Here is a 13,950-nt window from a genome sequence, read left to right as displayed (position 1 = left end):
ACTCGTGCTCTTGTCTTCCTCTTCCCTCACCTGACCTGCAGAGAGCGTGGGAGTCTGCTCTAGCACTCAGCCTCAGAGCCTTGTCCTTCAGATCAAGCTGCAGAGACTTGCTCTGAGCTCTGGAGGTGCCCAGTTCTGGACAGTGGCTGTCGTACTTCTTTTTTCTTAAGCATTTGTACAAATCTAAATAAAGGGACAGCTTTTTCAAAAGCTCTTCTGCTTCATCCCATCCTCTCTTGGACCGTGGGAGGCCAGGTTGTGTCATAAGTGGAAAGCAAAAGAGATTGCAGCCCATTTATAAAGCTGCCTGTTCCCAAGTGCTCTCCTGAGGGCTTCTCGCTGTAACTCAGTCACACTTAATAGCGCTCTCACCTGCTGTCGGTAGGAACTTCACTTGAACGCCCCCTGCTAAACGGAAAGCCCATTTCTGGCCATTCAAGGTACTCTGTGCGAAAGCTTTGCTGTCCTCAGTGGAGTTGGGGCTGCTTAAGTGTGTGATGAGTTTGGCTCTGAGAGAGAGAGTGTGTGTACTTTTGCATAGGAAAGTGTTGTATTTTCTCTGTTTTGAGTGCTTTTTGTTAATGTAATCTTTAAACGTTTAGTTTACTTGGGCTTCTTTTTTTCAGCAAGAAAAATGAGATTAAAATACCACTTTATATCTAATTTGAGCATGTTTGATCACAATTCTACAGTTAAAATTGTGAATAGCTCTAAAGCAGGAAAAGTACATATGCTTTTAAACCAAAAAATTGATGAAAATTTTCTAAAAATCACCACTTTTGGCCCAAGATAAAAGCTACAGTATAATCATTTATTATTTACATAACAGTACCATTTACGGGGCCCTGTTATACTAGGTCCTATGCAGACACCAGTTAGAGGCAGTCCCTGTGCCAAAGAACTTACACTGTAAATAGACAAGACAGTCAGATGCAGGAGTGTAAACAGAGGCAAACTAACTTGTGCAAGATCACACTGCAGGTCAGTGATGGAGATGGGAACAGAACCCAGATCTCCTGATTCCCAGCCCTGTACTCTGCCCCATTTAAGTGCAAAATATTGTGGTGATTTATGTGAGGATGACATAAAGTTTGATTGTAAGATTCCATATAATACAGAATTACAGTGGAGTGGGTGGCTGGGGGTTGTCCTAAGTCTCTCCCTTCTAAACACATCCCTAGTATCAGGGGTTGCAGGTTGTACAGCTATGAATGTTCCAGGCGTTTAGTGTGTCTCCCTTTTTCACACAATTGTTTCTGTTGATGGGTTTCTTAGTAGTTTAATCGAGGATTCAATATCATCTATTTATTTACTGTAAGGTTTGTGGAAACTCCAGGCCATTTCTCCTGGACGGAGAGTTACTACCGATCCACCATGTCCCAGAGCTCGCAGACAAGAGAATTCCTCAGTCCAGAGGTTTTCCAGCACATCTGGGACTTTCTGGAACAGTAAGTACCAGCAGACAGAGACTGCTGCAGGCGGGCATTTGGGGGGCAGGCTGTCAGTGCGGCTCAGAGAATTGGTGTTGTAGATTCCAGAGTCCTTTGTGTCTAGGTGACTGCTAGGGATCTAGCCAAGTCCTTGGTGACTCATGGTTACCGGGTGGCTGCTGGGGGCACTGAAGCGGGTCTCAATTTGGTTCATGGTGGACAGATGTCTGTTTCACAAGTGGCACCCTTGACGGGCTCGGTAGAGAGGCTATGGACTGGTTGGACATGGGGACATGCTTTTCCCCCTTGGGGGAGGCTGAGGGAACAAATATGAAACAGATGTTAGTCACGTGGCCAAACGCACGGCTGGGAGATGCTCGGACTCCATGGTGCTGAGTGCGATATAAGAACTTGGAGGGAACAGAACTGGGGCGCTACGCACCCTCAGAAGGGCAGGCATGTCTCATCAGGTCAGGGTTGAGGCAGGTTGATGTGGGAAGTTTGGGGCAGTTGCTGGGCAGAGCACACTTCAATTCTTGCAGGAGTGACCTCAGCTTTTTTTTGCTGATCCAGGGTGGAAAATGTTTTCGGTGTCCTCCCCCCAAGCCTCCCCCAAATGGCTGAGGCCTCCCAGAAAGCTGAGTGGCATGGTGATGTGGCTCACCCTGACCTAGGGCCTAGGGTAACTGCCCTGCAGGGCCCCCCTTAGGGAAAATGGTGCCCTGGGTGAACTTGTACCCCCGCTGCATCCCCTGGGCTTCCATCTATCCTCCCAGGCCCCGCTGCCTACCCCCTCCCCATTGCCACAAGCTCCCTTCTGCAGCTTCGCACCCCAGGCCTGCATGCTCCTAGCCTCTTGACTACAGTGCCCTGGGCAGTTGCTAGGGTCGCCCACTCTGACTGAAGCTATTCCGGGAGATTTTTTTTTCCCCCCAACATGACCTAACATCAATAATTGTACTGTACCTATTAAAATCTCCCAGATTGGTTTCAATAGTCACTGGGAGATTGATGCTGATTCCGGCAGACTTCTGGCCAATCTGGGAGGGCTGGCAACCCGAGCGGTTGCCCACCCATCATGGTGGCCCTGCCACCCTGCTCATCCACCCTGCCTACTAGATTTCTTGAAGTAAGCCCATCGGTAACGTCCACCTCTCCTCCCCACAATGCGTCTCCTAACCTCTAGGTGCTGTGCTGAGGGGAGGGAAAGATTTCAAGGAGTTCCTGGTCTCAGCCAGGTTGGGAATCATGAGAACGTCTCTTCTCCCCCAGTATCGATTCTTTGGTCCTAACGGGCTCCAAGACCTGCGGGGAGGAAAGTGAAGAGGTTTTAGTGAAACCTTCTAGGGAGGTTTGGGTTGGACTTGAGTTTCATTGGCATGGGGTTTCTGGGGAATGAGGGAGGACTGTGTCCCCTTCTTGACACCCACTGTTAGCTGTAACATGGTGAGAGGAAGGTTTAAATCCTCTCTTGCTGGCTTTGAGCTCCCTTATTTCCCCCAGTGGCTTAACAGATTTGTTGCTCATTGCTTGACTCCACGGGACAGTCCCTTCAGTCCCAGCCCGGTGCACTAGCCACAGTGGCTGCTATTAAGACTGTTGGCAAACACTCATGCTTTATCTGAGGGGTCCCTGCTTTCCACCATACTTGGCATAGGGATTGTCGGTGCTACCGGCTGGCAGACACTTGGCTGTTGGGTGAAATTCTGGCCCTACTGAAGTCAAATGGGAGCTTTGCTGTCGACTTCAGTGGAGTCAGGATTTCGGTCATTGTTTTAATGACTCTCTTTTCTTCCTCTTAGGCCGATATGTTCAGTTCAGCCGATCAACTTGAACTTCATGGACGATACCTCAGACAATGGCCCTACAAACAAAATAGAGATCAGTATGGATTGTGTCCGGATGCAGGATGCGGATGGGAGCGACCCCATGTGGGTGAGTCTGTGTAAGCCTTTGCTCTGGGCCCTGTCTATGCTGCGGCACTAGCCCTGGTTCTGAATGGTGGCCTGACAGGCCTGTGGCTAACCCTTGGAGGTGCTCGCCCTGTGAAAGGCCTCGCTCCCCGGCGCTGATCTCAGGAGCCAGCTCTCTGCACCTTGCCTGGTGGCCCTGCTGGTGGAGATGTTTGCATTTGCGTTCTGTGGTGCCTCTGATTTGAAGCATTGCTGAGCGAGGGGGGCAGAGTCTGGGAGTGCAAATGGAAGGAAGGGCCAAGCAAAGCAGGTTTTGGAGGGATCGGAGAGGGAGCTCTCTGCAGCCCCTCATTCTTGCCCTCCAGCCAGCTCCTGCCGCAGGCGCTCTCCCCTGCTTACAGCGCACTTATGTGGGCTGAGGGTTTAAACACTGGTGGCTGCCGGTATCCGGACTACCCTGGCGCTCCCACTGGTGCCTTCACCAAGGGAGCAAGGCTAGAGGAGTGACAGCAGGAATTCTTTAACCGGACAAGCAGGGTAGTGCAGACACAGCCTGAAAACCTGGGTCCCTAGCCTGGTTATTGCTCCTCCCCTTCCACCACCTGGACAGGCAAGAGTAAACGGCGATTCTAATGAGATATGGCCACCACTGTGTTTCACCAGCATGTTTGGTGGTGACGTGCAGGGGAGGCCTTGGTGGTGGCTGGTTTATTTGCCCTTGGTTCTTTCTCTTGGCAAGCGTTCTGGGGGCTGACAGTTCCCTGTGTCGCTTTACAGGCTGGAGAGGGGGGTCGTAGCATTTGCTGGCCATGCCCAGCTCCTGATTCTGCAGTCATGCCGTCTCTTCTTCTTGACTAGGACGCTCTGTGCCAAAACTTTCCACATGAGCAGTTCCTTTTTTGTTACGTTGCAGCTTGGGTGTTTTTTCCCCCCGGACTTATGATTATTGCTAGAGTCAGCAGAACCAAGTTCTCCACTCCCTGTATTCCACCCACAGAATCCATAACAGTTAAGTCACAAGATCATTAGGATATTTATAGGCTAATCTTACAGGTTTCTAGTGCTGCAGCAGTCCACCATAGTGGCCGATTCGCATCCTGGCAGTGACCATCGTGCTTGTAATTCAGAGGCATGAGTTAAGGACCACAGGGGTTTCCAGGCCTTGTCTACTCCAGATCTCAATGCTGGAAGGTAGATTGTCCCATCAGGGAGGGTACGTGTCACAAAGCCCACATAGAATGGAGATCCTGCCTCTACCACCCACGAGGGGGCAAAGTTTGGCTGTTTCCTTGAAAGGTTGCAGGGGCCCCAAAAGGTTGGACAGTTCTGGTAAAATGGTGCCCTTAGAAAGTTCCTCCAGTCTGAAAGACTCTCCCTGTTCTATGGGGATTCCCCATCTATAAAATGGGAAATTTCATTAGAACTAAGCTGGTGGAATCGCTTAAAAGCATCGGCTGTATCTTTGCCGGCTTCCCTCCCACATCCGACGGGTTGAGTTCCTTGTGGCTTTGTTACAAAAGCCTGCGCAACTCCGCTTTCTGGTGCGGCGCTGCGTTAAGGTGACGCTGCCCTGAGTCCTCCTTCCAAGCCTCCCTCTCCTGTGTGATGGCTCACTGCAGCCCTTTGGAAAATCCTGTCTCCTGCTGGCTGAAGAGCGTTGCGATTGCTGTACACAGTGCAGCCTTCGCTATGATTTGGTTTTCTTGTTTTGGGTGGCTTTGATCTCTCCACCCTTCAGGGCACATATTTTCCAAGCTGCACTTAGGGGCTGGGTTGTGTGATTTTTCATTAATGTTAACGAATGTCATGGGGATATAGCACAGCACAGAGCTTTGTTGACAAGCTGCTTAATGTAATTCCGTGTAACTTGGTGCGTGGCTGTTGGTTCAAGCCCTTTAAGTGCTGCGTGCCCCTGTGTTAATTTATTAATGTACCAGAGTCTTCCAGTAAAGGAGAACAACTCCTTCGTTCAATCAAGTGTTATACAAAAGGCTTTACAAAGGAAAAAATGCATCTCGGACCTGTGCAAACAGCCTAGTTTTAAAATAGGGAAAGTTCTTTCTCCCTCTCCCCCCTGTAAATTAGCAAACAACACTTGACGGGTGACAATGCCGCATTGCAGAGAACTTGGTGTTTGCTTTGCTGTTTCTGGGGCGTGCGGAGGCTGCAGCTTGCTCTGGCAGAGAATGTGTAGCCTCGGGGCAGGTGTTTGCCATTGTTGTGTTTAATCTGAAATACCTTCTAACCCTGTATCTCCTCTCTTCCTGCAGATAGCTGCAGGGCAGTAGTTCTCCTAGCACCTGTCTCTCGCGTAACCTCGGCCATGTCACTTGAAGACACGAGGCGCTCTGTGCATCTGATCGGAGCGAAAGGGTTGAAGAGGGCAGATAAACACAAAGGAATGCTGTAGTAGCGGAGGTGCCATATGAGACTAAGCTTAAAACAGAGCGCTCTTTAATATATTGTCTTATGGGAAGATAAAGGCCAGCTTTCTGGCTGCATCTAAGAGATTTAAACTGGGGCAAAGTAAATAGATAAGGGCTTATCCAAAGGCAACATCTTTCATTGACTTTCCATAAGCTTCAGAGGAGGCTTCTGTCTTTTACATGTAGCTTATTAGTTTTTACTCCAATTAGAATTCTAAATTAGAAGCACCTTCATAACACTAGGGCACTTGGGTGCTGCAATAATTAAAAATCTCATTCTTTTACTCTAAGGCTTTCCGTCCAATTGGCTAAATGTGGGGTTTTTAAACCAGGGATAGGAACCCCTGAGCCCAAAAAGAGGGGGGGGAAATAATACAGTACAATAACTGCCCAGAGCTCTGCTGTTTTTAAAGTAGTCTGTCTCTAGTGCATGGGACTATTACTCTTCGATATTGTTTTAAGGCGAATGGCACCTCTGGTCTTGACATGTTCGCTAAACAGACCTGCAGGCTGACTGTCTGCTCCCAGGGCTTTCTGTGCTGTCGCTGTGTCCCAGCAGATGGGCAAAGACTATTAGGATAGTTTAACAGAGCTGGGGGCTTTGGAGAAAGATACAAGGCCCTGCCGAAGAGAGTTGCTCATGTAAAGTATGCACATGGCACGAGGTGTTTGGGTGCTAAACAGAGAGGGGCAGAGTAAGGGGCATCGTAATCCGATCGTGTGGTTACTCAGGATAGGTGTGTGCCCACCTTTGTGGGGAAGTTACTAAAGAAATAAGTGACTTTTACAGTTTCACTAGAGAGGAAGGATGGTACAGTGTTTAGGGTGCTGGCTGAAGTCCTGGGTTCAATTCCCTGCTGTACTGTAGACTTCCTGGGGGACCCTGGGCAGGTTGCTTACTCTCTCTGGGCCTCAGTTCCGCAGTGTAAAATGGAGATTGTCGCACTTCCCTAGCACACAGGGTGTGATGAGGATAAATCCATTCAAGATTGCGAGGCACTTGGGTGCTATGGCAATGGGACCGTAATAAGTCCCTTCGATAGCCAGGGCATCCCAGAAATGCGAAGTTTTAAGGCGGGATTTAGATGAGAAGGGGGCTGGCTGCGCTGGTCCTGCCGAGATGCCACGCTTCATACCTTTCTGAGCTTGAACGCTAAGTCTCCTCCCTGCTGTCCTGCTTCAAAACCAGCAGTAACTCCTCTACTTGGGCACAACCAAGCTCCCCCGAGACAGAGTCCTGCCCATGGGGGCCACATCAGGGAATGTTTTGGGCAGAGGATGTGGATTCCTAGGTGCTAAAGCCAGAAGAGACTATTATGGTCATCCGGTCTGACCTTCTGCATTACATAAGCCAGAGAATTTCATGCAGCGATTCCTGCATCCAACCCAGCACCTTGTGGCTGAACCAAAGCAGATCTGTAGAGAACAGAATTACAGAGGGGGCAAAAATTCTGACCTGGACTTTCCCACAGCTGGGACGTGTTTGTGTCCCGTCTGCGAATGGAAGACCAGGGAGCAACCCTGTGTTGGTTTATGTCAGTCGGTTGCGTTTGTAATCTAGTAGGGAAACAGAAAATGGAGAGAGATAAGGGGGAAAAAGTCCTCTGTTCCCGGTGGCAGTTGGTTGAAAAGGAAGCGACGTCTTCTCCCATGGAACCCAGACCTCCCATTCTCCTGCTCTGTTTTACAGTAGAAATGCCCTGTTCTTGGCATGCTTTTTTCAGAGGTGCTGGTGACCAGGGCTCTGCTCATACGAAAGGGAGCTGGAGGTGGCAGAGGGGGGAGCAGAACAGAATTTAGGGGGTTGGGTGTGAAATAACTCAGGTAGCATCCCTTCCCTTCTGCCCCCTTCTGTCTTGTGACTGGGTCCCTCACAAGCCCCAAAGGGAATGTCCTCCTTTCCCCTGTGTTTCTAAGACCCACAACTCACTTAGGTTGGGAAGTAACACAGTGGAGCCAAAGCTTGACTTCCCAAGAGGGTAGGAGCGTGCGGAGATGGGGGGACAGGGGTTTCACACTCTGCCAGGCATTCAGCATGGATGGGTAAGCAGGGAGGATGCTTTGGCTGGTGGGTTGCCCGCATGTTTCCTGTAGAGCAGAACGCTGTAGCAACCACCTCCTTCTATCTCCTGGGTTGAAAGCCTCCCCTGAGAGGAAAGGCTGTAGCTTGTGTTTCATCTGGACAAAGCCTGCGAGAACTGCTCTGGCATCGTTACGTCATACCTTGTGTAGCAGGAGTGCTGGTGGTATCTCCTGTCGGTGGCTGCCTCTGTCTATTGCTCACAGCTAAGACCTGTCTCTCTTCGTGCTGAAGGCCCAGCTGGTATCTCTGCTGCTCGCTGCAGGGGCTGGGCTCCTCATTACAATTGCCCCACATCCTGGCTGCACCTGGCAGGGACATGAGAGTGCTGATCATAGGTTGGTGTCTCTTGGATGTAATGTTGCTTCTCCGGTCAATTGGCCAGTGGTGTGCTATCAATGGCCTTTTGCTCTGATTTGTCACCATTGCAAGGAACTAGGAATTTTATTGATAGACACAGACACATGACCAAATGCTTCTGAGCTACAGCATCACGGGTGCTCTAGACCAGCGGCTCTCAACCTTTCTAGACTGCTGGACCCCTTTCAGCAGGCTGATTTGTCTTGAATACCCCCAAGTTTCACCGCACTTAAAAACCACTTGCTTACAAAATCAGACCTAAAAATGCAAAGGTGTCCCAGCATGCTGTTACTGACAAATGGCTGACTTTCTCCGTTTTACCATGTAATGATAAAATACATCAACTGGAATATACATATTGTACTTGCGTTTCAGTGTCTAGTTTACAGAGCCATACAAACAAGTCGTTGTCTGTTTGAAACTTTAGTTTGTCCTAACTTTGCTAGTGCTTTTTATGGAGGCTTTGGTAAAACTAGGCAAATATCTAAGTGAGTTGATGTACCCCCAGGAAGACCTCTGTGTACTCCCAGGTTGAGAACCACTGACCTAGACTATTGGGGAGCTCTCAAGCGGCTGGTACACCATCCAGGTAATACCGGTCTCTCTCTGGAGAACTCCTCTAGAGAACTGTCTAGCACCCAGTTTGTCATCTTTCTTTGAAACAGCTCACTCTTAACCTGGAAAAACTACTGTTTCCACCATAGCCCTCGAACTGGGAATTGGCCAGGGGGGTCTTTTCTGAGGGCCCTGATAAGCTCTACCCACTGGCAGCATGAATGCTGTTTGAGGTGATGTAGCTGGGGAAGGTGAGTTTATGACTCCCTCTCCCTCCGTGTACATACCTTCCCTGCATGCCCCTAAGCTAGCCTTCCTCCTGCGTGGGCCCCTTGCCGAACCAGTTCAGCAGAATGCCTTTCTACCGGCAGTCTCCTTGGTCAGAGCTTTCTTAGCGGGTTCAAAAAAAAATCCCTGTTTTTAAATCCATCTTTCAGTCTTTGTGGAAACCAGGCTTTACTGCTGTCAGAATGTTCTCTGCTGGGCCTTTGTGCACGTGTTGTCAGCAGAGAAGTTTTCTTGCAATTGCAGTACCTTGCATCGCGTAGTCCTTGATGGTGTGCTCGCACTGTACATTCTGCCATACCTGCAACAAAGGGCTTGTCTATGCAGCAAGTAACTGCGCAGCAAGCCAAGGTGGGAATCCACAGTGCGTCAGCTTCCTGCACAGAAACGTCCCATGTGGACGTTGCTACAGGACAGTGAAAGTCGCAGACTGCGGCTTGCTCTTGGGTAACAAACTGTGCTCCAGGGCTCTTTCGCACCCTGGCTTGCTGCGCAGTTACTCGCTGAGTAGACAAGCCCAAAGAGAACTGCTGCAAAACTCTCCTGGGATTTACCCTATAATAACAGGCCATCAGTTCCAGGGTCTTCACACAGTGGCCTGTGCATCTTCCCTTCCCCTAGTCTTGCAACCTGTTCATATGGACTGTGTTCCTGGCTAATTGTAGTGCTGCATCACTGGTATAACAGCAATCAGAAGACTGGTTAGTAAACTAATTGTAGGTGCAATGTGGGATTGTGGATGCAGCATGAGTAGGATTGTAGCTGTTAGAGGGGTGGGGGGAATGTTTAAGTTGTTAAGATTGTTTCCCTCTCTGCAGACTCTCTCAGCCAGCAATAGAATCATAGAAGATGAGGGCTGGAAGAGACCTCAGGAGGTCTTCTAGTCCAGCCCCCTGCTCAAAGCAGGACCGACCCCCAACTAAATCATCCCAGCCAGGGCTTTGTCAAGCCTGACCTTAAGGATGGAGATTCCACCACCTCCCTAGGGAACCCATTCCAGTGCTTCACCACCCTCCTAGTGAAACAGTGTTTCCTCAAAAAGAACAGGAGGACTTGTGGCACCTTAGAGACTAACCAATTTATTTGAGCATAAGCTTTCGTGAGCTACAGCTCACTTCATCGGATTTCCCTTAGGACGGGGTGGCCAACCTGAGCTGGAGAAGGAGCCAGAATTTAACAATGTACCTGGCCAAAGAGCCACAGTAATACGTCAGCAGCCCCCGCCATTCCCAGCGCCTCCTGCCCACTGGCAGCCCTGCCGATCAGCGCTTCCCCCTCCCTCCCCGCACCTCCTGATCAGCTGTTCCGTGGCGTGCAGGAGGCTCTGGTGGGGGAGGAGCGAGGGCATGGCAGGCTCAGGGGAGGGGGCGGGAAGGGTTGGAGTGGGGGCAGGGCCTGTGGCAGAGCAGTGAGCACCCCCCGGCACACTGGGAAGTTGGCACCTGTCGCTCCAGCCCCAGAGTCGGTGCCTAGACAAGGAGCCGCATGTTAACGTCTGAGGAACCGCATGGGGCTCCGGAGCCACCGGTTGGCCACCCTGCATTAGGAACCCAAGAAGCTTGAAAGCTGAGAGTTTTGTGTTAAGTTCTAACTCCTGTAGTAATTAGGTCTGTCAGAGGGGTACTGGTATGACTTACTGGTGCAGCCCACCTGGATTGATTTCTGAACTCCGCTGTTGATCAGTTTATGGCCTGCAGAAGCCCATATGATGATGATCAAAGCAAGGTAAAATGTACCTTTTATATTCCACTATAGGAACCATAGTCCAGGACCTGAGTCCCCTTTTGTCACTTGCTGTACAGACAAGTAACAAAGAAGCCAGTCTCTGCCCTACACGTTGGGCAGGCTTTAGGAGGCAACAGATACTTAACTTTAAGCACATGAACAATCCCAGGGACCTCAATGAAAGTTAAGCACATGCTTTAAGTGCTTTGCAGGGTAAGAACTTTAGCAAGTGGAAGACAGAAGGCAGCTGACAGAGGTGTGAGATTGAAGGGCAAAGGGGAAGTGACTGTATACAAAGAGGTAGCTGCATTCTAGGGGCAGCTGGCTAATACAGGACGTACACCAATTGGCTCCAGGGGGCATGTCTGTATTGCAATAGTTGACTCAGATGTGATGTGTGCTTCCAGGGGCAGCAGTTGAATCTGCTTCATCACAAAAGGGCACTGGAAGAGAGAAGCATTATGTAGCGCGACCAGCATGATGGGTAGATGAACCCAGATGGCTTGTGTGGTCCTCTTTTTCCATCCCTAAACATTCCGGGATTGACCACGGAAGGCTAGATGGGAAGCTTGCAGACCGTTCAGACGTTTGAGCAAACTTTTATTTGCACTGCTGTCTGTGTTCATGCATGAAAGGGTTTCTGAGGCTTGCCAAGTTTTTAATTCTTCTGCATGCAGATACATTTGTTTAGTGAAGGTTGAGATTATGCAAAATTATTCCTGTAATGAGCAATCTTTTCCGCTTATTTTATTCATCTCTGGTGCCTGTGACCTCCCCTGCAACTCCTGTCTTGTTTTCAGCTGTATTTGTGAGCACTTCCCATTCAGCCTTTGCATTTTAATCTTACTGAATGTTTATCTTCTGCAACATATGTACCTCCAAACTCTGCTCACCAGGTTTGAAATGGGGTCACAGGTTCAAATCCAGAAAGGGTCAACTCTGCCCCTTCTGAGGCAGATACTTTGGGTACTAAGATTCTTTCTGCTTTGCATGGACTCCAAAGCTTCAGTGACGCTGTTGTTGTTGTTGTTAAAATATGTTTGCAAAGTTTCCCTTCCTCTCATTGCTGTCTGGCTGCTGCCCAGAGTCATCTGCATTTCTGTTTGTAAAGAGCTTTGGGGACGAAGGGTGCTCCTTAGGTTTAAAAATACTATCGCTCTCCTGAAATCTTACTTTTTTTAATACCAATATCTTGAAAGTTTTATTCAGTCTTGAATGGCTTTGGATTTGATGTGGACCTAAAATTATAGTACTGGGTTCAGATCTACGGAATTCCTACCATGCTTCCTTTGGATGACTTCATGGATGCACAGCGTATTCCTTGTGTGGCATGTACACTATTAGATGCTGAACAATAAAAACGTTACATCTGACTGCAAGCTCCTTGGGACAGGGATTGTCTTGTCTTTGTGCGTCCTGACTGCACCTAGCACACTGTGTGCACTTCTGGAGTGCAAACAATCCTAAATAAAACTAACTCCAGTTAGCTAAGAGCACCGTAGGTGTTCACTGTGGTTTACCCAGTTAAAGTAGATGCCCTGGGGAACTGAGCGTCTAATGCAGTTTCATAAAATGAAGTAGGATTAAACATCAAAGAGAGAAGGGAGAGAAGATGGTGGGAACACAGCATTCAAAGCAATCCCATACCTCCTCTTTGAGTAGGATGGGTTCAGAACATGGGTTGGACAAGGTAATTTAGCTTCGCCAGTCTGGGGGCAGTGTTGGAAGCGTGAGTCGAGTGCCCTCGCTCAGCTTCTCCGGAGACTTGGAATTGATAGGAGTTGCTGTTCTAAGCAACCTCACATCCTGTGTCTACGCAAATAGTCTACCACCACCACAGCAGCAACCACCCTCCCAAAAAACTGATCTTCCTGGAGCAAGCAGGGTAATCTCCAAAATTTTCCATGATGCTGCATCTGTTAGGAAGCAATAACACTTACCATCTTCAGAGGGCTCCAGGAACATTAATCTAAAGTGATATTGATCTGCAAGCAACGAGCTCGGGGTGCTTTTGCTGCCAGTGTCTGGGAACTTGCAAAGAGGAAGCTTATACTGTTCATATAAGAAACTTAATATGCTGCTGTCTGTCCTGATTGGTAGGATCCATTCCCAGTTGTAAACATTGTTCCTCTTATTTCTCTTAAACATTTTAACTGGGTTAGAGCCCTTAAGTAGTAAATACCTTACTTGGCCTTAGGCAATTGAAGCTCAGACAAACCACTAAGTATGGTAGTACACAAATATAAGTGGACCGCAGCCATCCTGTTTCTCTTATAGTTTGTTTTCATTAGTTCATACTTACCTTGTAAGTTCATGTGGGGCTGGGGTGATGAGCAGGATGTTTCCTCATCGCTGACCTTGAATTAGAATTTGCAACCCGCTTGCCCAAATCAGAGTGTGTTCAAAAAGCTATATTGGCAAGACCTGAGTATGGCCAGAGCATGAGACCAGGCTCCTAGCTTTGGGTCAGGGAATAGAAGAAACAGGGCGTCCAGCCTTGCCCAGGACGTGGGTTCATGGTGCAGTTGGTGTTTTATCCCTTTAGTCTATTTCATTGTTGTCCTGATCTCTAACCTACCCCGCACAATGCTGTCTGTTTCCTTTCTCCCCGGGCTAGGCGAGGTTTTTCCTTGCCACTTTTTAATGGAGACTCTGTTTTGAACCTTTGGGTTCGTTCTTGTGCCCCCTGAGGTTGTTGAGGCAGGAGTGAGAAATGTATCTGCACTGCAAAAATCCTAATTCGCTAGAGCTCATGCTCCATGTCATCTGTGCTCTGCCAGTTGTCAGCTGCACCTACTTTGTTCCTGTACCACGTTCCACACGGTGCCCTGTGCATGGCTTGACCTCCCTGAACTCTTCTGCAAGACACACTCCCTGCCTACGTTTAAGCATCTTTTGGAAACCCCTCTCCAGCCATTCTGCCAGATGTGAATCTAATTCACTTGTATTGTTGTTTTCATCTCTGTTTTGTGTACCCTTCCATCTGCCCTGAGTGTGAGATCCTTGGGGTGCAGGGACTCCTTGAGTGTCTGGCAAGTATCTCTCACATATTGGTAGGGCCCTACCAAATTCGCAGTCCATTTTGGTTGATTTCACGCTCATAGGATTTTAAAAATTTCATTATTTCAGCTATTTAAATCTGAAATGTTATGGTGTTGCAATTGTAGGGCTTCTGA

At 48.9% G+C, this 13,950-nt stretch overlaps 1 protein-coding gene across 6 annotated transcripts in view; it reads left to right on the top strand.

Moving 5' to 3' along the window:
* The first annotated feature begins 1,326 nt into the window (after window positions 1–1,326).
* The window catches only part of TP63 (tumor protein p63), a 106,707-nt gene continuing 94,083 nt past the window's right edge, over window positions 1,327–13,950 (top strand). For 3 of the 6 annotated variants that reach the window (XM_075132042.1, XM_075132041.1, XM_075132043.1), the window contains exons 1-2: window positions 1,327–1,448; window positions 3,233–3,365. In XM_075132042.1, coding sequence (XP_074988143.1) covers window positions 1,375–1,448; window positions 3,233–3,365 — 207 coding nt within the window. In that variant the 5' untranslated portion in view covers window positions 1,327–1,374. Of the gene's footprint in view, window positions 1,449–3,232; window positions 3,366–13,950 lie in introns of those variants that run through there. The other 3 variants (XM_075132038.1, XM_048864312.2, XM_075132040.1) reach the window with 1 other exon arrangement.

This window comes from Caretta caretta, chromosome 9 (assembly GCF_965140235.1).
Source record: "Caretta caretta isolate rCarCar2 chromosome 9, rCarCar1.hap1, whole genome shotgun sequence".
Classification (NCBI taxonomy): domain Eukaryota; kingdom Metazoa; phylum Chordata; order Testudines; family Cheloniidae; genus Caretta; species Caretta caretta.
Note: the sequence above shows the minus strand (reverse complement) of the source record. Positions and strands in the feature narration are given on the sequence as shown.